We start from the raw sequence: 23,883 nt of genomic DNA on the forward strand, positions 1-23,883 counted from the left end.
GTTCATTTTGATTTTTTTTCTGTTTATGATAAATTAATTACTACAAGTTGTCTTCAAGTTTTGTAACCAGAACCAAACTTTAGTTAAGTTTAATCGCTGATGCAGCTGTGAACAGTTTTCTCCTTTCCTTGAACTACATCAAGGCTTGTTCAGCTGCGTTCACGGAGAATAATAATATTTCTAATATTAAAAGCCTCTACTTCACATCATCTACATCATCGGTTGAAGGTTGAGTCAAAATGACATCACCTCATTTAAAGTGTGAAAATGTGTTTTTCCCCACATCATTTATCTGACAAATAGCCCCAACACATGTGCCGGCTCTTGCAGAGATTGATTTAGTTAAAATGAAAAAAAAAAAAAAACTTAAGTGAAATTTCTGATGGATTGCATGAATAATAATAATAAAAACTATTTCTTCTGCACCAAGTATCTTTAATTTTGGTTTATACCAACAGGAGACGACATAGATACAACAGAATGACCTGATATTTTTTCAAGAAATTAGATTCAGCCTCTCCCTGGTCACAACTCAACAGAAAGTAGTTATCATACACTAAATCCTGAAAACAAAGGGATAATGACAGGTTCTTTTCTTTTTTTTTTTTTTGCTTAAACTGAAATAAAGGTGACATATCAAGGCAAAAGTGTTACCTCGCAACATGCAGTCATGCAAATAAATGTTCCACAAACTGCCGACAAAAAGACATTTTTGCTGTTTGTGTGTGAGAGGAGGCTTCTGCTGGTTAGTATGAGCCTTGACAGACAGATCAAGTGGTGGTTAGTGCTGCAAAAGCTGGAACTCAAGGACAGCCAGACTCAGTTCTGCACTTTATGGTGTCTTTTAAGATCTTTTATGGTTATATCATTCAGGAATTCAGTTCGTTAGGCTGTTTTGTCAAAACACTGCTGGCGGCCTGACAGCGGCTGTGCCGTCAATAAAAGCTGCAGCAGAGAGATTAGCTTTTTATGATAAATTCGATTTCAAATTACAGTGAATAAAGTTTACTGTAAATCTGATTGGTGAGGTTTTCCAAGTATGAACTACTTTACGTTAGAATCAACACTGACCCTTGACATGTGGTGCCAAAGCATTTACACCCATTTAATGTCACATTTTGCCACATTAAAAGCAAAAGATTTAATGTATTTCATTTGGACTTCAATTGAAACACAGTACAGCATATTTGTGAAATGGTTTAAATATTTTTTACAAATAAAATCTGAAAAGTATGGCATGCAGTCGTAGTCACCGTCCCATCCCCAACTTGAGTCAGAGCAGATGGAAATCCTTTGGGTTTCTCTACCATCTAAAAACGAAAGTTTTTAGCCATTCTCTGCTGAAAATGATCTCAAGCAACATCTGATTAGATCAAGAGTGTGTTCTAACATCAATTTTAGTCTGCCATAGATCCTCACTTAGGTTTGGACTTTGACAGGAATGCTGGAATGTCTCAAGATTTTTGCATCCTCTAACAAGTTTTCTTTGCCTCCTACTATCCTCCAAAAAGGTAATGATGAAATGTTGTGTTGAGTATAATGTGCTAGAATACTGTTTCCCAACCCTGGTCCTGCATGTTTTAGGTGTCTCCTTGCTTCAGCTCAGCTGATTTCAATTGACGTCTGATTAACAGGCATTATCTGAACTGAATTATCTGAATCAGGAGTTTTAAAGAAAGAAGACATCTAAAACATACAGGGCAGAGTGTCATGAGGACCAGGGTTGGGAAACACTCATATTTTGCATATTGAGTAAAAAGGTAAATTCCTACTTAACTGGTGAAAGCACTTTCTTCCAATTTCTGGATGCAAACTGCTGCCAACACCATGTGACACTGTAGGGGGTAAAGTGTTTAAGGTCCTATCCACAGATCTGGCAACCTGAACTGTGGAGCTCTTTCTTGGTGCTCCCATTGGTTTTTGTGTTGAACTGTGCACTGCAGTATGTTCGAAGCTTGGGATATTGTTTTATAATCTAATGCTACTTTAAAAGTCTCCACAACTTTGTTCCTGACCTGTCTGCTGTGCTTGTTGGTCTCAATGATGCAGTTTGTTCACTGATATTTTCCAAGTTCTTCACAGAGCAGTTGTATTTATACTGGGACTAAAATACACTTGGACTCTGGTTACTAATTAAAGGATTTCTGAAGACATTTTTTTAAATTTTAATGTATTTAGGGGTATCAAAATAAAGAAGAATTGCCACATTTTTCAGATTTTAGTTTTTTTTTGCAACAACTTTAAACCAGATATCTTTTCAGTTCCACTTCACATTTTCAAAACACTCATTTTGGTTTTTTAGCATAGAATTACAATAAAATACAATTTAGTACTTATATGGCATAGTGTAAGGCTACACAATATCAGGAAAACCTGCCATTGGTGAACAATATGACTTGCAATAAATAAACAGATAATTAAATTGTGTTCCAAGTCTTTCTGTACTTGAGTTTATAGCAGACATAGAGCCCAGATAATGAGCATGAGTATCCCAGCTACTGGGGGAAATAAATCTTTTCTTTCCATCCAAGCAACAAGGTTTTATTGAAAAAGTTTTTTTTGGCTGTTTTGACAATGAAACAACTTAGTTGGTATTTCTTAATGAGTTGACTACCTTACCCGATGCTTATTTTAGAAACATATTTATGTTGCATTAAACACTACTGGCATAGCAAGCCTGAGTGCAAGGTATTTATATAATTAGCAGTTCTTTGGGATATGATATTGCATACAGAGAAAGTAGATTAGTGATGAATTGACATTGTCATGCAGCCCCAGCAGTTTGTTGCCTAGTCTGCAGATTTCATATCATAATTTTAAATATTCACTTGAATTATTTATGTTTAAATTTTTTTTTTTTTTTTTAAAGTATATTGAAAATGTAATTTCCACCACCGGAACCAAAATATTTCTCAGAATGCCATCACGGCATCCACAGGTGGCCCCCTTTCAGGTGAATCTGATGCTGGAGTAAAGAGGGCAACAGCAAAGGCATGCATAGATAAGACAACATTTCCCTGTCCCAACATGCAGCATCCGAAAAACAGTATTTTACGTACAGGGTGCTGCTCTGCGACACAAGTGGGAATCCAGACCACCCACAGCAATTTGTTTATCTTATGGACGTATGCATGTAACCTGCACGTGTTTACATGCATGCATTTATGTAGGATGGGACATGTTTGTGTCCCTGTTTTTATGGTTTTCATTCATAAAATGCGTCTCTCGTGCTGTTCGTGTGTGTGCGCTGCGTCGTTTGGCTGACTCTCGAAATGACTGAACTCCTGCATCTGCCTGCTATTTGTGAGTGTTTATGATTTGCTGTGCTAACAACATAAATGCTACCACATGATGGCTTCTCATTTCTGATATCTGAACTTCCCTGTTGCACACCACCACAAATAAAACTTGTGAAAAATCGAACTTCAAAGAGTTTGTGTTTGTGAACGTTTTGTCTAAAGAGCGGCAGTGTACGCGTTGCATCCGTACAAGCCTTCTAGAGGCAATCAGCAAGCAGGACGCCAACGGAGGTGAAACAGGCAGAATGAAAAATGAGGGTTCAAACTGAGCGACGCATGGCGCATTATTAAAGATAAGCATGAGCAACCCTCGGTTAAGGAGAATCACCACAAAACAAATGATTGAAAGTGTGACAGAGTACACATAAAATCCCTTCAAAGCTGGACTGATGAAAAAGCTGCAGCAAACTATCCACCAGCAAAACCCGTAAGAAAGCAAAAGGCCTCTGGAGATTATCTGCTGGATACACTGGCTTACAAGAAAGGAAGTATTTCTGGAGTATGTTCCACGGAGACATTCATAAAGTTTTAATTTTGGCATTTCGAACGGAAACTAGATTTCATGGTTAAATATGAAGTTACCTCTTGCTTTTTGTTTTCCCCAGATGGATGACTTATTGAATTAAAGCTGGCACAGAAAGCCGAAATATTATATACACAACAATTTTGATTTCAAAACGTTTCAGTATGTTTTGCATTTAAAGTCAACCTTTTAATCCTATAAGGTTTTTATTTCCAGTGCAAAGTTCCCTTGTTCAAACTGCACCATCATCCTTGTCGTTCACTTTATCATCAGTGGTTTCTATGAGTGTTTGTTTTGATTGAGACTTTATTAAGTAATACAGAGAGCAAGAAATGAATGGCCCACGAGCCAGCCGCGGCGTATGGCTCCCTCACCGCTGCAACCCCAGACTCTGTGGGGGGAAATCGGAGATTTTAACTGGCTGACTGCTTCCTAATCTGGCACAACAAACGTGCATTTGCTCTGCCTCGAAAACGACTGGCAAAGACGTATAATTTGGTTGAGGTCAACTTTGCGGTATCATCCTGGCCTACGGGGATACAGCAATAATGACAGGTTGGCTGACCAGACCTTGACATGGGTCTGGCTCTCATCAGGACTGCGGTCGTGAGAGGGATCCAGAAACACTGAGCTAATCAGGCACTACTCAAACCATGCTCTCAAACTTAACAGCCGCTGAAACCGAGCACCAACGTCACCGGGCTGTGCTGCAGACGCACCTACCAAAATCAATTCGACGTTCATCTTGATTCAGGATCTGGTCTTATCCAACCTGTTCAAAATCTAATTTTAAGCTCAGAGAACTGCAGACAATAACTCTGCTCAGTGATTGAATACAGTGCGGTAAGAAGCTTGCATAACTTTTTCACATTTTCTTGTGTTGCAAACCACAAACTTCAATGAGTTTTATTGGGTTTTTATGTTAGACCAATGAAAAAGTGTATAATTGTGAAGTGGATGGGAAAAAACATGGCTAAATAGTTTATTTTACAAATAAAAAAAAAATCTGAAAAGGGTTGGGTGCGTTTGTTTCAAAAGCAGAATGATGTAGTCTCCATCTCTTAATTTTTTGTGGCATTTGGCTCATGGATACAGAGCAGCATCCTGATGACTGCCTCTCTTATGGCAAGATATTTTAACATTTAATAGCCAGGGGTGCTTTTTAGCTAAATATCCATCTTTGTACTATTCCTGGTAAGAATATACTTTTCTAATAAACAAAAGAACATTTTAGCTATCTCAAATGACATCGTATTTTCCTTTTAAAGGTTTTGGGTTTGCAGTAACAAATCCATTATTTCTGCCTGGGGAGGGACATTGTGGTAAGATGAAATGTATTTCAATGAGATGCTCCCAATATAGAGATCCATAATCCAAAAACATGAGTAAATAAAATAAGAAAAAGGTCTTTTAAACATTAAAATTGTTATGTTAAAACTTCTTGTGATAAATGAGCAGCTGTTGCAGCTGCATGTGATTGTCAGATCAGTTTTGTTAGCGTTCAGTTTGAACAAACCAAATAAAAATGTCAATTTTTCAACAATTTCTTAGCAAGTTGAACTTAGTCCCCTGACCTGTCCTGGAGTGAAAGAACTCTGAAGTTAACTGAGCTTTTATAACACATCAAAAGGCTTGAATCTCGAGCCTTTTGCAGCCTCTTGTCAGATTGTCCTATATGGTGATGTGCGGTTTTCATTTTCCGCCACACATGTAGTCTTTGCATGCAGGCTCAAAAGTTGAATGTTGGTCCAATGCTTCTAAATCTTTCATGTGTCCCTTATTTAGTTTGTGGCAAACTCCAGATGGGAGGAACAGCTCTCTCTTGACAATAGCTGTGTTTTTGACAGACTTGTCCAATGCACCACTAAAAGTTGTCCAGTAACACAGTCTTCCTACCCAGTTACCACCGGTCTGTTCTGATTATCACCCTCCTCGCTTCTAGCCTGTCATTTCAGTACCACGGCCGTGGCTTTTTAGGTTTGGAGTCGCAATGTCTTTTCTTTTTGACATAATGGGTGGATCAGGGTTAAGCGAGATGTTGAAAGCTTGAAATAATGTTTTATAACCCAACTAATCTGCTTTAAACTTCTCCACAACTTTATTCTCTGCCATTCTGAGGTGACTTCTGAAGGCTGCTGGTTAACTTTTTTTTTTATTCAGTACCATCAGAGTAAAACGGCCTGAATACTAAATTTCTGATTTGTGAAATTGCTTAAAAACTTCATATTATTTTCTTTCCAATTCACAATTATGCAGGACCATATGTTGGTCTATCACATAAAGTTCAATAAAATAAATGGACCTAATGTTTAACAGTTGAAGGTGTATGAAGATGTTTTTCAAAGGCACTAAGTAAAAAAAACAAAGGTTATGCTGCTACTTTGGTTCTGCATTAGCACCAGATTTATTTCTACTCCGTCACTGAAATATCAACAATCTTCTGCATGGTTATACACATCCATCAAGCACTACGCTCCCACTCTCCTGGACACACACTGTCTGGTTAAAAAGTGGCCTTCAGAATGGCTCAATATGATCCGAGTAGCCAATAGATTTTCCCTCAAACTAAGTAACCCGAGGCAAACACTGAAACATGCCAGCGGAAGGTTAGATCAGGTGTGTGAGTTAATCTCAGACAGGAAGCAGTGAAGCAAGTGACCCACAGGTTGAGAGAGGGTGTGCGTTTCTGACATGACTGTGGAAAGCAGAGAGAGAGAAAGACAGCGTCCAGGAAAAAGTCGGAGGAAGAGAGGTGGAAGCAGATGCGGGAGCGAGGAGTTTACGCTGAAGGAGCACTAAAAGGAGAAGAACAGTGAACGGTAGCCCTTTGACCTTGCATGTCACACGGATCATTAGAAAAAGTTCAGCAACATCTCTTAAATGTAACAAAGCCTGCTTCTCAGCTTGCATTTTATCACGTAAAACCCCATTCTAGATGTTAATTAAATTTGCTCAGATCTCACTGCGCTGTAATTTCCTCATTCGACAAAAATTATTTCCTGCCATTTGTGGTCGTTTCTGGATGAGATGACTCACCTACACAAGTCTTTCCATCGCTGTGGAGGACAAACTTCATGTGGCAGGAACATTTGGGGCCATGGTCCGTCTCCTCGCAGATGTGCTGGCAGCCTCCATTGCCGTAGTTGCACGTCACTATCAAAGGAGGCAGGAGTAAACACGGGCTAATTAAAGAGGAGTGCGCACACAACTTTTTCTCGAATTTTTAACAGTCAGCGAGGAGGTGTCAGGAAGTGGAGAACGAGTAAATAACATGCAACTCTTTCACTGGGCCATATGCTCCGACGCGTAAACACTGAACTTAGGTTGCACCCAGTCGTTCCCATGGCTTCAAAGACTCAGTCAGTAAGGTTTGTTTCAGAAAGAGCACTTAGTAAGAAGCACTGATTGTTGACTGAGCTACTGCTAGTGCAGAAATTAAACCCTGTTTCAATGCTAGCAAACACGTTAGCATTCTCTTGCTATATGATCAGCTGTTCTGTAATAAGACCAAATCTGTGCAGGATGTCTCACTCCTCATGCTAAATACACTACTCAATACCTGTACTTCAGCCTTGGATAAAGTGTAAAATGTCCTAAAATAAATGTCATTTTAAAGCTGTAGTATAAGATCAGTCTTTAATTTGAGTACATTTAATCACTATGGAAATTTCTTACTGCACTGATGTCAGTACAACCTCTTCTGCATGTTTTTTTCTTCTCTTTTGATATCAATTTTACAGCCAGAATAAGTAAATCCAACACCAAAAACACACTAATTATCACAGCAGCTTTGCCCCACATACAAAAAGACATTCGTAAGACTTATTATGAATAATCTCAAAAGATAGCTCAGAAGATTTGTTTGGGAAAACAGATCTGAACTGTGAGATTAGGAGGGAAATCTGACAAGCTCAGTTAATTTTGCAGCAACGAAATGCTTTTCCATTCATTAGCAGCAATTCATGAATCATGATAGGAAGCCTTCGATTTTTACTGCAATTTCGCATGTTTCTGTGAAGTACATTTGTGGAGCAGAGCGCATAAAGAGCTTAACCTTTCAAAGAAACCCGTGATGACAGAGTGAAAAAGAGCATGGCCGAGCCGAGGCTTCCATCGTCATCCTATCTGAACTGTCCCATCCCAACACCTTTCGCCTTTTTCCTGAGCTGTCATTGAGAAACCATAGAATAACACTTCTCCAATCCTTATCCAAACACAGACACCCTCCTCCCCTCCTCCACCCTATCAGGCCCTGGCCTCCAGCTCTGACAGGATGATCTCTGTTGCACGGCAACAGGAAGTGCGCGCTGTCTGTCCGAGCAGTCCCCTTCGACTAACCTCCAACACTTTGCCCCGGTTGTGTAAATGATCCCTACTTATTTGAAAAACATGTTTCTTTTTTCTTTTTTACGAGCACCATTGAGAAGATTAGTCAGAGCTCGGTAATGCCACATAAATGTCAACTTCAAACTTTTTTTTGGAAGACGTTTGTGTGGTGAGTGCGATTATCCATCCCCGGCCTGCTTCCAAACCACAATCACCTTCTTCCTGAGGAGCCAATAAAGCAGCCATCCTGACATTTGTGCATGTTTCCATGTAACCCCTGGGGTTAGGACGACTTACGTTTGCAGTCCTTCATGTTCCGGGTGAGCTGGAATCCAGGTCGGCACTCACAGGAGATGCCACCTTTCTGCGCTTCCCTGCAGATGTGCGCACAGCCGTGGTTCTTGTCCATGCAGGTGGGCCCCTCCTTTGTGCCTTCTGGTTGCACTGTGAAGAAAACAGCAGGACATGCAGAGAAAGTTTACCTCTCAGCTGCCATGAAGATTAGACACTGTTTTTAAAGCCACGGAGCGTTCCGTAAACCAAGAGTTTGGTTTACATTAAATATCGCAGAGATGGTAAGTGGACTACAAATGTTCAAATGCCTGTCACGCATTCTGACCCAAGGAGCCGTGTATGCCTGCTGACTGCTGGTGACTGACATGCTCTTCACAAAGAGTCAGGTTCTTGTTGGAGCACGCTTACTGTTTCCAGGCTATAAAAAGAAAGGCTGCCAAGAGAAAAGGATAAAACTCCCAGCAGGAGCTGATTCCATAGAGCTGTAATTTTAATTGGAGTAATCCCCCATAAAGAAAAGAAACACGGAACACAAAAAAATAAAACTCCCCCAGCAGAGAGCGAGATCAAGCCTCATTCCAGTAAATTAAGGCTGTCGGTGTACACTTTCATGACTCAGAGAATGACCTACGTCGGCAAGTATTTGACTAAACTATTGCAACACAAATTTCCGAAAGACGAATGCAAGATTATTTTATTGCAGATATAACAAGCACCTGAAGCATTCCAAGGCCGTAAATTACACAGCACCCTTTTGCAATTATTGCTACCTTTTTAAACATCTGTTTGAGATCCCTAAAATAAACAGTTCCTATGGTGACTGACAGCAGGGTGTCACTGAAGACCTCAAATCCGTGCAGATTTTCTTTCCCTCTCGTATCATCTTCCTAACTGTCCATGATGGGAAGATAAACATGGATGTTTGTCCAGCCTTATTTATTGCAGTTCCACTTGATACTATTGTTTAAATTATGCTTCTGACTATAAATGAGGGTAATTTAAAGTAAGTAGTAAATTTATAAATGGCATGTTTTCTTGTTGGAAGCCCAGAGAAACGGGAAAAATGTCAAACGTTGTTTGTATCAAAGGAAAACAAGATGTCATGGATTAGTAATCAAAGGTTCCTATTCAGGGGTTACATAAACAAAATAAAAGTTAAGGATGTTGTCAAATGACTTTCGCTACATATGTTTTGTTTTTTAAAATTTTCATCCATTGTTTTGATGCCAAACTCACCTGGAGTGTTTATAGCTGAGAAGACCAACATTACTGTTATCTTAACATAGGTGTTTTTTTTTTTTTTTTTTAGAAAACTCCAAAAACCTGACTTGAAAACTTTATATTTTTAATCGCTTTCCACTGACAGTCACTGACAGTCACTATCTTTATGTTACATTTTTTTATTTTATAAAGGACAGATTTCTGGACAGCATGACTAATAATTTTCCTGTCAACAAATTCTCCCACCTGAACTGTAGATCTTTGCAACAACTCCTGGGTCACCATGGGTTTCTTTACTGCTTCTTTGATTAATGTCTAGATTGTCAGTGTAGCTGTACAGCCACATCTTGGCAGAGCTGTACTTATGCCATAGTTTTATAATATTCTCATGGTTGATCTGTGAGAAGCTTAAAGCTCTTGATAATGTTGTTTATTGTTTAGTTTTTAGTTTTTACTTTAAACCTCTCCACAACTTCATTCCTGGCCTGCCTGTTGTGTTCCTTGAACTTCATGGCGCAACGTTTTCGTGAATGTTTTTTAGCAAACCTCTGAAATCTTCATAGATCTGCTTTATTTTCGCTGAAATTAAATTGTACAAATGATATTTGGTGCACTTGTTTTACATTTTCCCTCCCAATTATACCTTACTTTCTGTCTGTGTATCACATAAGTTCCCAATAAAAATATGGAAAGGTTTGTGATTGTAAGTTAAAGTGGTGTGAATAACTGCACTTTGCAAGATGCTGCATGTCTGCTTATACTGATGGCATTGATATTGAGTTGGCTTACTTTGGGTGATGTCAACCTAATCAAGAATCCTGACCTTCTGACTAACGTGCTGTCCATCACTTTAAGTCTGTCAACAAGCATACGAAGGTTATGCAATCCTCTCCCACTTTCCTGTCAGAGCTGTTTGCATCCTTGACAAGAGGCTGGGGCCATCAGACATGAACGCTCAAATGAAAAAGGCCATGCTAAGCTGCATGTGCGTCAACATATCTGATTGTTTAAAGTGCAAGGATTTCCACAGCTTGTCACATGGATGCCTTAAGCCAACGTGGAGTTTCCTGGTTTCTTTTCTCTGCTTCTATCTGCACCCACAACGGAATGCATTCATCCATTTACACCAGAGTAAATTTCCTGTAGCCATTTATGATTACCGACCAAGGTGGTTATCTGAATTCATAACCTCATACGAATGTGAATGCAACACACCCACCTATCCATAACATGTGAGACTGAGGCCAAAACCTGACTCCTCATCTCTCTGAGGACCAATTCAAGTCCAAGTGTTGACAAGATGGGGCCAGTTTCAGCTTTCATCTGCCCAAAGCACATCGCTCTAACAACCATCCAGGAAGGGTATTACTTACTGGCAGAAAGAAGACAATATTTTATGAAGAAAAAGCAAAATGTTAAAACAAAACACGCAATCAGTCAATCAGACTTTCTACTAAGCGGTAACCCGTTTTTCTGTTTATTACAAACCACTTCATATTCAGAAATCTGGACAGGAAACAGACCTGGACTGAGTAAGGCTAATTTAAATGTCATCTAAAGAGCAAATCAGAGGGGATATGGTTTTTCACAATGCTTAACACCAAACGGATCCATCCAGTTGCGGCACTTGTGGTGAACAGGGAATATTGCAATGAAAGAGCATGTTAAAGAGCCCTTAACTTTGTCCTCCCATCACAGCATGTGACCTCTGAACAAAACACTTAAAGCTAATGCTGCTGCCAGAAGCCAGCACATTTCCGGTTTTATTTGTGAACTATAAGGTTTGATAACTACAGACTTATCAATGCAACACAAAAACCAGTTTATTATCAACCTTTATCAGAAGAATGCGGTGCAGAAAAATGCACTGAAACAACACCTGGCATCGTGATAGAACCAGTTTTTAACGTAAAGTTGCTAAAATGTGACATTAAGCATAACTTGGGGGTTTTATTAGTGTGTTTCCTAATAGTAAAAAAACAAAACATCTCTCTTTAAAAGTTTTGTTTTTTAACATGCCATTCTTTTCTTTCAAATCCATGAGAAAAATATTTGGTTCTAAATATCCATCTGATGCCACAAGCACTTTTTTAATTTAAGTTCCTAGTACTTATTTTCATACCTACAGAAATAAACCACTTAGTCCTCTGGGAGGAAGCAACTAGGATAAGGTATTTTTTAATTTTCTTGAACAGGACTCAATTTGTGTGTTTGCCATTAACTTAATGGAAGTTCAGCTTCATCAGCAGGAGTAACTGCAGGACATGACATTAAGCGAGCACCACCACTAGAATCCTAAAACATTTCGCTTTTGACTCTGTGATGCCACGCTGACATTCATTATGCACATTTCCCAGCCCAAATACGCCCTTGAATGCCCCATGGGCAGAGAAACCGCATTTTACAACTGTGTTTATCAGCCTGGCAACATGATAATGAGATATTTTTAAAGGTGTGTTATTAAGGTCTGACAAAAAAAATTAATAAATACTTGAAACAAAAGGGATCAAGGACAATGCTCTCAGAGGAAGACAAAGTGGACAAGTGAGAGTCTGAACAAGTGAAGACTTTAGACGGATTTTACTTTACCTCAGACATTTCACAATAAAAACAAGATGTGACAGATGTTGAATTGGCTTGTTTCTTTACTTGACAAAATGAGATCACTTTTTCAATGTCTATCTATCTATCTATCTATCTATCTATCTATCTATCTATCTATCTATCTATCTATCTATCTATCTATCTATCTATCTAGTGTTTTTCACACATAAAACTGTGGAAGTTGCAGGTATAAAACGTTTTTCTGTTTTTAGTGAGAAGACCAGCAGCAGCGTTCTGGATCAGCTTCAGCCGTCTGATTGATTTTTAGGCAGACCTGTGAAAAAACTGGTGCAGAAATCAAAGCAATTAAAGATAAACACAGGGACGAGTTTCTCTAGATCTGTCGACTTTGTAACCGTCTTTATGTGACTCTGAAAGTTCACCACAACCAGATCTCAGGCAATTACAGCTAGACTCTAGCTGTAATTGAAGCATTGTGCTGATTCTGAATTATTCCTCTTTAGGTTAAAAAATACTAACTTCAGTTTTGTTTTTGTTCACCTGGAGAAAGCCATGTCACCTCCACACATTTATCTGTCCTAAGCATCTGTTCAGTGGTTGGATGGGTTCAGAGTCACCTGATGGCATTGTAATGTGGAGCTGTGCATCATCTGTGCAGCTATTTAAGTAGCTTGTTATGACCTGGGCTAGTGGGAGCATGTAGATATTAAATAGGAGGGATCCTAGGACTGAACTTTGTGGTACCCCATATGTTTGTGTCCAAACTCAGAAGCTTGTTCTTTAGGTAAGACTCAAAGCATTTCTGTGCCAGAGAGTTCGACCCAGCTCTCCAGCCGATTCAGCACTATGTCGTGGTCAGCCATGCCAAAAGCTGCGCTGAGGTCCAACAGAACCGACACTGTGGTTCTTCCACAGTCTGTATTTATGTGGATGTCACTGAACGGTTTGACAAGGGCAGTCTCAGTACTGTGGTGAGCGTAAGACTCTTTCACGAGACTGAAAGACGTCAAAGCGGTTGGTCATGGTTAAGAAACAATTTAGCTGTTGTTTAGGAAGCATTTCACCAAGTGAAACGTATTATATAGATTAATTAGACAGAATAAATATTTGAGAGCCTATATTTCTGTTAACGATAACTTTACACTCGTAGCTAATGGAAACGTAACATTTAAAATGAGAACTATTCGACACGGAACTAGAAACCGTGCAACAGGAAACAAATTAACAACAGATAAAATGGCAACTCCTTCAATCCTCCAACAAAAGAACCAAAGGAAGCATGAGTTCTTAAGACCAAAGCTGCAAGATCTCTTGAATGCAAGAACCACGCAGAAGGGAAACTGAAACAAAGGAGCTGGAGTGGTGGAAGGCATGTCAAGGGTTAGTAGTCTGCTTTTGAGAGCATGGACTGTTGAAAGGATGGGTCCTGGTCTGAGCCGATCTGCTGTCATGCAGCTCAGAGTGGAGACGGTCCCCTCTTTGCGGAAGAACTTTAAGCCGAAACCAAGAGTTGGGTGGATACACGCTGAAAAGAAGGGGCCCAAGAATGGAGCCACCACACCATTAAAGCAGCATTCCTTCCTCTTAGATAATGGGCCCTTAAAAGTTTTAATGGGAGGATAAAAATGTCAGCGCATGCAAAAGAGAAAGGGAAAAATATCTGGACTGCTTTGAGCTGCGCCGCCAAGCAGATGGTCAGGCAGGGCACTGAGCTGGTCGAGGGATTAACTCCTCCCCACAAAGTCAGTTCATAGAGTTGAGGAAAGCCATCTGAGTGCTACTGTTTGGTTTTGGTTGTGGTTCTCCCAAACGCCTTGTTGAGGCACCTCATTCTCACCCCTTTCCCCCCGAAAGGATCCATTAAAAGCACAAACAACCAGAGAATGGAAAAGACAGCTGGCAACTACACTAAACAAGCCACTGTCAAAAAAAATTATTTGATTTTGTTTGTTTCCAAAGAATCAATTTAAGTTTCTTGCAAAATGCTCAGAAGAGCTTAGGGTTTCCACATGTTTTCACATTACAAACACACCCACCTGAGAAGAAGTTCATTTGGAGTGTCTTGTGACAGACTAAAAGAAAGGATAATTTTCTTGACAACCAAAACCTGGGAATGTGTGGTGCGTATTTGAATTTAGCCCCATTTAGTCTGATACCACCAAATTAAATATTCGATCATACAGTATCTCGGTATAAATACAGTTTTTCTCTGAAGGCATCAGAGATTTGAGGAGAACATCAGAGAACAAACAGCCACACAAAGACCGAAGAGTACACCAGACAGGTCGGGAATAAAGTTATAAATTCTAACCCTAATTCTAATCCGACAATATCCCAAGTTTCATCATTTTACGGAAAATCCCTGCAGTGACGCACAGAATCTGAGGAATCCCAACAACAATTAGTCACATACTCCTCAAAGCTGTCATTTGTGACAGAGAGCTGAAAAAATGAACTCAAGTTTTCTATGAACCATGTAGATGTATAGAACCACAACAAATCTGTTGAAGAAGGCGCCAATGTCTGATGAGACCCAAACTCACATGTTTTGGTCTACATGTTCATAATCCTTAAGATTGTAGGAACAGGAAGTTCGGGTCAGAAATGATCTTACTGTGAGACCCGGACAACTTGTGGACAAATCCAAAACTTAAAGTACAACTGCAAGTGAACAGTTTCCCAACTAGTCTCAAGTTCTCAACATTTTACATACTCTTGAATTATCTAACTTTAAATACATGTATATTTAACTCTGTTAGCTCTCACAAACATGACACTGGTTGTTAAAAACTTATTAGTGTGCATGTCTTGTGTTTTACTTTGAAAGCATTGTAAGGTCCTACATCGGTGCAAAAGAGCATTAACATGTATGTATGAACAGACACCCAGGTGCATTTGCATAATGTATGCATGTTGCAAACGCAGTAAGATTCTGCCCATCTGTGTCACAGACAGTTGTGCAGCACCTGCTGGGTAGGTTCCCCCTCTCGGCTTCACTCTTCCTCCCATTCTCTCAAGGTGACCTCACTGTGCAATCCCAAAGGAGCCCAGCACCCTCTCAACACAAAAGACAGGAAAACAGCACAACCAGGATGCCCACCTTGTTTAACACAGACATAAAAACTGTATGAGACGCTGGCTGGTATTGCACACATCGTTTCCTCCCCCGAAAAAAATCAAAGTATTTGTTCCTCCAAAGCTCAGTCTAGCACTTTGATTGAAGACTTAGCAGCCAAGTATTGGTGGAAAAACCCCTCCAGCACTCTTAAAATCAGCAAACCCACGTAGGGCTGGCCAGCTTAGGGATGGCCTTGAAGAAAGCAATGAAAAAAGGGATGCCAGTCTCAAATGAGGTGAGGAGAATTCAGCAGCAAGGCCGCAAACATTTGCAAAAGCTCCAGCCACTAATGTATATTTGTTGAAGGATGAAGGTGAAAGTACTGGGGGCACGGGAACTGAGCAGAGGCTGGACAAAGAGGGAGGGTGAGGGCAGATTATGCTGAAAAGACATATACCGAGATAAAAGAAGAAGGAAGACAAATCGAAAGAGGACAAAAAAGCCTCACGTGTCACTTCGCTGTGTATGCAGCTCAAAGCCCTTGCTCCACTTCCCCAGAATAGGAAAAGAGCCTGGTTATACGGTTGGGCTGCAGAGCAATGGAGCAGTGACTTCTGCACTTGTAAAAACATTTCTGTGGCCAATGCACAGACAAGCAGGCAGGAGGGCAGGCTTATTGACAACCAACAGGGGGAACATATGAGAACCCTACTGGCTCCAGCACAATGGGGAACGACAGTGCAATACATGAACAAAAAGTAAATCAAATCACCCGACAAACATTTTATTTGGCAGCCCACAGCTCAAAACATTGCATCACTGGAATAATTGAAAGTGCTCATTTATCAGCACATTACCTCACGACATTGCAACGTGAAACTGTCTACTGCACGGACATTACGTTTTCAGATAAGAAAAACAGCAACAAAGCGGGGTTCTCAGATCCAGGGCGTGATTTTACGCGGGAGGAATGTTGCACCTGGAACTCTAATTTAGAATATAATGTGCCTAGGAGTTGTGAATTTTTATCACACTTAATGGAAAACTTCTTACTTCCCGAGACAACAAAGACCCGAGGTCCTCCGAAGTCAACACGCTGGTCTTCATCTAAATGTCAATGAAGAGCATGTCAGCTTGCCTCCAGCAGGATTACACTGGAGATGAAATTACAAAGGTGTGTGCCTGTATGAACGATGGTGTGTGTAATTATGCCCATTGTGCTGAGAGATTTGTTGCGCTAAAGGGGGAAAATCCTTCTGAAAGGCTATTAAATGTGGCTAGAAAAGCAGCAGAGTTTTATTTCCTGGTGTGAGGAGTGTACATAAAAGCAACACTTAAATCCACAATCGAGCGAAAAAAAAAGGGGGAAATGAGGCTACGTTTGGAGAAAATAATTATAGACATGTGTGGCACACTTGGTGGATAACCTGATGTTAATACGTTATACAACTCCATATTTTTGCTAAAATGACATCATTTAGACAGAGAAAATTTTTTTTAAACATTACTCTTTATTATCTTAAAAGAGTTTATAAAGACTCATAAGCTTCTAGAGGTTTAAGGAACAAAGAATCATCGAAAGGGGAAATTTTCAATTATCACTATATGGTTGCATTTTTGGACCGTTTTCCTGCAAGTAGAGCCAATGATGACCCATTTTTAGTTGACCTAATTTATATTGAACATCTCCTATTACAGGAGATATTTAATATAAATCTACAAGAAATTACAAAAATGTGCTGTCACATAATGTAATTTTAGAGCTATTGAGCACACCTGAATGTAATTAACTTTGATAAGAAAAATAACCCAAAAAACATTTAGCCCACACTTGTCTATTAAGTCGCAGGTGTCAACGATGCCATACCAACATATTTACACAGAAAGATTTTTTTTACTCTTAATTAAATACGTGCCAGTAACTTTATACTTGATTTTTCTGAACAGTGCCTGCATCCTGGATGCTTAGAAAAAAAAATATAGGAGCTTAGCAGGAAAAGTAATTGACCGCAATCAATGACTTCCTGGGATGAAACCCACTAAAATCGTCGTCTTCAGTGTCTCTCTTTCATTGTTGCTCTCAATGTTAGGTTTGTGTCGGGGCAGATTTGCTCTCGAGCCTGTGCTGTCCTCTTTCATCATTCACAACCTGGTAAAAATCCATATATTAGCTGCATTGAAGTGTTTAAAGTGTGTAGCAGTAGCAGTTTATAGTCCGGAAATTACGGTATTCGACCTTTGTTTTATGCTTAATCCACCTGGAGAGTTTGTTGCCGAAGCACTCAGCAGCTAAATTCCCCAGTAGTATTTAACAAATGGCAGACATTTATAGGCACGGTTGAGAAACAAGTTGTAGACATGTAGTAGCGATTAAAGGTTGTTATGAAGACTTGGCAAACTCCAAATGCCACTGTTTGCTGCAGTTCTTCAGCAGGGAGCTTTTCAGATTATTTTACCCTGCTTAACATCCTGCCCAAAGTTTGCGATGGCAGGATAAGCTTGAATTCCTGTCCAACCTCACTTTTATTTTATTTTAGCGATCCTCTAACAGTAGAGATGTGTAGATGTAAGGTTTTTGCACAATTTCTATTTTAAACCAAGGCCTTCTCAGAATGTTATGAATTACCAATTAAAGGCTCCCAGATCCTCAGTTAAGCAACTTACACGTAAAAAGGCCTAATCAACATTTATTGTGTTGAACTATTATTGTGAGTTTTTTTCACACTGAATAAAGAGACTCAATAAAGATAGAGTTGTATCTTTTTTTAGATAATGATACTGCATTAAAACCAGACTTTATTTTCAGGCTTTTGCACATCTTCATTAGAGGAACCGGTACGTGTGGAGGGTACTGAATGACATCCTTATTTCTGGAAACTTTAAAGACCTCAGTATGCTGACCTATTAAAGCTTCCTTCCGCAACAAAAGCCGAACGTAAAGCCCTCAGGCTCATGTAATCAAAATTTTCTTTTTCCCGAATTAGTTTAAACCAGCCTGATGATCACATTACAGAGTCCTTGTGGCTCCTCTGAAGCTTTGCTCGCGTAGAAACCTTCCCTTTTGCCATACTGATTAGTTGTGAGAGCAAGTTTGATCCAGAGGACCCAACGTCTTTGCAAGCGATTATTTCCTCTGACTTCTTTAAGCTGCTCTGTTTGGCAATGAAGTCTGCGCACAGATGAGGTGTCTTGTGTAACCAGTCAGTCACTTATTAAAATCATATTATGGCTGAACTAAATCTTATATTTTTATTTTCAGGCAACTTTCTGCTTTATAAGTGGTCGCAGACTCTTCAAATATTCAGTTTGCACAAGCGTCTAGATTAATAGTAACCCTCCCATTGGGCAAAAGCATTGGCTTTCCCATGGACTCGTTGCATCACAGACTGCAAAAACTGTTAAGTCGGACTGTATCTAGTTGAGTCATTTTAAGTGCAATACATAAAATATTGGGCCTTACAAAAGTATTAATACATCTTGAACTTTTTCAGGGTTTGTTGTGTTGCACAGAACACTATTGTGAAATTGATGAGAAATTATACATATTTCAAATCTGAAAAGAAGGATTTACACTCATATCCAACTTCCATGATTCTAAAAATCTTTGCTCTAACCTGCAATGAAAGTGAAGGAGACGTGCCCTCTTCCAGGACATGGACGTTAAGTTGGAAAAGAGCAAAGTGAAGAGCAGCATCACGCAAAAAGCAGGTGGGCTGCTGAGCAGAGTAACTATCATAATGTTCAGAAAGATGTTAAATCCAGACAGGAGTAAGTGTCTCAGAGTGATTCTTAATTGCAGCTCTGGAGAGAGCAATGCAAGTGCTGCCTGCGGCTGCGTCGATGTTATGTACGGGTTGCCAGAGCTGGCATTAATGTGTGGCCATTGTTTAAGGTGATGGGCTCAACGCAAAATGCTCCAAGGCAGAGAGAAACTATGATGTCTTCCCTGAAGCCATAATAAAAAAATAAAACAAAACAAAAATATCAGGACATCCAACTCACAGTTAGCAGATCTACAGTTATATCTTTAAAATTAAAATCACTGTTAACAGTTCAACATTATCAATATACAATTTTAAATCATTTTAGCTTTTATTTTAATAATCTTATATTACTCGTATAATTGTATTGTGTAAATTATTTTTATTTCATGTATATTTTTAATTATGGATCAGTCTACAATTCTTAATTTACTGGATGCTTTTTTTGTTTTGTTTTGTTTTTGTTTTTTGTTAAAATTTTCAGTTGAATGCAACACCAGCACTGGTTTAACATGATTTTTATGTGTGATTTCTCTTGTGGATAAAGTACAATTTAAAATAATACGTTAATATCAAAATAATTTTACTCTGATCAAATTACATAACTGGACAAGGGATTTGCTTAATACTTGAATTTAAAGTTTAGGACTTCAACTCGTGCCTCAACTTTGGGGAAGCAAAGTACAGGGGTTCAAATATAACAACTTTCTAGATTTTTTTTATTACTATTAGTTAAAAAATGGTTTTCTTTTTGGTTTTACTTGAAAACTATACTTTAGGTTAGTTTATCATATGAAATGCAAATAAAATATAACCTTTGTGGTAGTGGTATTAAAAAATGTGGAAAAGGTTAAAGAGTCTGAAGGCAAGGAGCTGCAGCAGAACAAACCCAGATTAAATCCAATCTGCAAAAAGTCTCTCGACTGCAAAACCGACAATCTGAACAAATGTCTTGAGCATTTTCTCCTCCCTTTTGAATCCCTTTAAAACACAAAGCATGTGGTTTTTATGACGCAGCTGACCTGAGTATGTTTTCTTTTTCAGCACTCACAACTAAAAGCAAATGAACTGAATCCATAAGTCACCATAAGTGACATGCATCAGTGCACACTTCAAGTTATTGCCTGGTTTTTCAAAAAGAAAGAGGACCGACATTATGGATGTGTCATCTGACTAAACCCAAAATGTCTGAGTCTCGATGTTCTGGATTTCATCTCAAGCACAAATGTCCCTGTTGTCGTCCTGAATAAAAGTGAAAATAAATCAAATGCAAAGCGGAGGAACCCTCCCTGATCCAAATTGCATTCCTTTCAACTGCTAAGCACCCTGACTTTCGTGAAAAGCCTAATTCCTAGGTTGGGGATGTTTGAAGTGAATAAATGGACTGTTACATTTTTGGCCAACTACATGGTGGAGAAACTCATTTGGCCAAAGTTGCTCCTGCTGAGGGGAGGGGGTGGGGAGCGGGTATAATAAGGGACAGGCCAGCAGCAGCCTTGTCATTAGCCAGGAGGCTGAAAGACCCCTGCTGCCTAATTGGCACCGGCTCCCTCCAAGCAGTGGCTCAGTATCAGCAGGAGAAACCGAACCGAGGCAGCAGGCGCTTCCATGACCGGCTCTGAACTGCACCCAGAAAGATCAGCGCACATTGCCGATGGAACACCTGAGCTATTACTGGAAGAAATGGGAAGCTGATGTCTTTTTAATGACGACAATAAACCTCATAATCAAACTGCGACCCAGGCTCTGCTTTTTAAGAGGTGGGCTGGCAGGATGCACCAATGGTTCCATTTAAAATCGACCTGAGTGAGGAGATTAAACATTTATCCATTTTTTAGTGATTCTTTATATATTATATATATATATTTGGAGCAATTCTTCAGGGGCTGTTGCCCAATAACTGTGCAAAGTCACTTCCTAACCACTTCCATTATCCTTCAGGCACACACTGTTGTAATAAGAGCGGTAATAATAAGCAGATGAGTGGTTGTTCTGTCTGTTGGTCTTTCAAAAATAAGGAAACAATAAATAGGCGCCTATCTGATGAGCACAGGAAGTTTGCAGATTTATGGCAGCTTTAATCTTTTGAATTCAATGGCTCTCATCTGGGAGCAATAAGGACAAAATGAATATTAAAATGGAATATTAACAGGAACTGGGGACATTTATCATGAACATAAACAGACGAAAGACTGGAGGAACTTGGCAAAATCAGACTACTGCTCTAAATCTGTTTCTGATAGCGCTGATGTGTAGTAAGGCTTGAAATTTCATGGTCAAAGTTTTCAGTCCACTCAAACAAGAAAAAAAAAGAAAAAAAACACAGCATTTATGAAATGTAAACATTGACACTTCAGTAGGCCAGATGGAGCTCATAAATTAAACTTCCAAGATCCTCATTTCATAATATGGGGGAATCATGAGCGTCTCAATTTAATGAGTCTCCATACGAGTACTTAGCTGAGAAAACACACGAGAGAGATGAAAAAGACTGAGATGAGAAGACACTCGAATCTTGCTGTGTATGTCTGGGGTTTACAGAAAAGGAAGAACTGCGTCAGATTTAGAAAAAAAAAAAAAAAAAGGACATTCACAACATTGCTTAGTCTGATGGAACTGAGGAGTTGTAAAAGGCTTTGCTGGATAATCACTCCTCGAACGAACGGACTTTCTGACGGTGATAACAGCTGTTCACTGTGTCTGCTGCTTCACAGAAACACTGGAGGCTCTGAGCAAAGTTGCGTAGGGCAGCAAAAAACCGAGTCAAAATGCAAACACAGCCATTCTGCAATTTTTACTTGTCAAATTTTCAAGCTTTTACAGCCTTCAATGGCCAAAGTTTTCAGGCTTCTTTATTGAATTTTGTAAATATACAATATGGATGGATGGATACAAGTTTTCAGACTGCATACCAGATCTGGGAGCCATTTGTGGCCCCTAGATTGATTTTTTTGGGGGGCCCAAAATTTCAGTTTGATAAATTTGACCCAGCAGCACAACCAGCTGATGCAAGTGGAGACTTTGTTTGCTGATGATTTATAATCCTCTTATATTCGTAAATGTCAAGACTACAACACAACTTATTGGCCTTTTAATATCCACACTTTGGTCTTTCTTTTTAATTTGATAGTTAGTGGGACTACATTCTATATATCCAGTGACTTTCAATTGAAAGAAGACTTTGTTGCAACCAAATGTGTTTAATTAGTTTATTGAACTTTGCTAAATGTAAAGTGCTTTTGAGTAGTTTAGTTTTTTTAGAATATATTTAAAAAAAATCCTGGGCAAGAAAAAAGAAAACAGTGTGCCACGAAAGTACTGATTTATTGGAGACTTTCCTTTCAACAAGGGTAACGCCATTATTTACACGTCCTTCCTTACAAATTTTTGACTACCTTTTTCTTTTGCACGCTTAGTTTATTTTTGAGCATAATGAAAAACAAATCAAGATAAAATGTATTTTGTTATTGTCTAAAAATGTTTTGCATTTGTTAATTTTTTTGGCCCACGACCACTTTCGTTCTTTGGAAATCAGTGGTATAGAGCATTTCCAACATTTCTAGTAGACATAGTATCTCGTATCTGCTAGGGGTTGCCACAATGCTAAAATTTTAAACTTGAGACCGACACCAAGCAGCAACATTTTTGGAATGGAGGCTTCTTCTTAGTTAAGAGAAAATATGCTTAATTGCAATATACACTCATGATTACCAGTAGTTCATTTTTGTCCTCTGTAGAGGACATTTCTAAACTTGAATATCTCTCACCCCCTGCATTCTACTGAGTTAATTCCTTTTGGTATCGACAGAGGACATTTAGTGCTTTTCAATGATGCCACATGTGAAGGGGTGGGGCTTTTGTACCTTCCTTTTTCTCATTCATAAAAATGATGTTCATCAGTAGAAACACATTTTATGTGGAGAGACAAAGTAAGTGCATAAAACTTTTTATTGTGCAAATTTTGATTTAAAATTCTGTTGGCATATTCTAAATTAGTCTCTTAGCAGCATATTAAAACATTCTATGAATTATTTTGACTGCATTTTATCGTAGTATTTAAAAGTTGAAAATTGTCCTCTGTAGTGGACATTTGTAATTATTTTTCTGTTTTTTTCTGTATCCATCCATCCATCCATCCATCCATCCATCCATCCATCCATCCATCCATCCATCCATCCATCCATCCATCCATCCATCCATCCATCCATCCATCCATCCATCCATCCATCCATCCATTTTCTGTACACCATTGTCCCTTAGTGGGGTTGGAAGGGTTGCTATTCCCTATCTCCAGCCAACGTTCCGGGTGAGAGGTGGGGTCACCCTGGACAGGTCGCCAATCTGTCGCAGGGCAACACAGAGACAGACAAACAACCATGCACACTCACACCTAGGGAGAATTTGGAGAGGCCAATTAACCTGACAGTCATGTTTTTGGACTGGAAGCTGGAGAACCCGGAGAGCGCCCACCATACTCAGGGAGAACATGCAAACTCCGGGAATTGAACCCAGAACCTTCTTGCTAGGCAACAGTGCTCAGTTTTGTCAATGTGAAATTTCTTCTTAAGTTGATGTTTGGATATTTTCTTTGGGACAAACTGGTTGCCATCAAGGTTCAATTTCAAATGTATGGGGTTCCGATGTCCACTGTAGTGGACACATCATATTTCAAAAATAAGAACTTTTTTTCCCAAAATTTTTTTCAGTATTCCAATTACCTTACAAAGATAGTGGAATAATTTAAAAAAATGGTTATTGGACAATATTTTTTTTCCTGGTAGTCAAACCTTCCATAATTGGGTCAAAACTAACTAAATTTTTTTGTGTTAATTCGTA

At 39.2% G+C, this 23,883-nt stretch overlaps 1 protein-coding gene across 2 annotated transcripts in view; it reads right to left on the bottom strand.

Annotated features, from left to right (window-relative positions):
* Positions 1-23,883, bottom strand: part of scube3 (signal peptide, CUB domain, EGF-like 3) — a 113,731-nt gene that overhangs the window by 37,649 nt on the left and 52,199 nt on the right. For both annotated transcript variants that reach the window (XM_008414203.3, XM_008414200.3), the window contains exons 5-6: positions 8,446-8,592; positions 6,859-6,975 (exon numbers count right to left, since the gene is read on the bottom strand). In XM_008414203.3, coding sequence (XP_008412425.1) covers positions 6,859-6,975; positions 8,446-8,592 — 264 coding nt within the window. The remainder of the gene's footprint in view (positions 1-6,858; positions 6,976-8,445; positions 8,593-23,883) is intronic.

The sequence above is a fragment of the Poecilia reticulata genome, chromosome 7 (genome assembly GCF_904066995.2).
Source record: "Poecilia reticulata chromosome 7, P_reticulata-male-v2, whole genome shotgun sequence".
In the NCBI taxonomy this organism is placed as follows: Eukaryota; Metazoa; Chordata; class Actinopteri; order Cyprinodontiformes; family Poeciliidae; genus Poecilia; species Poecilia reticulata.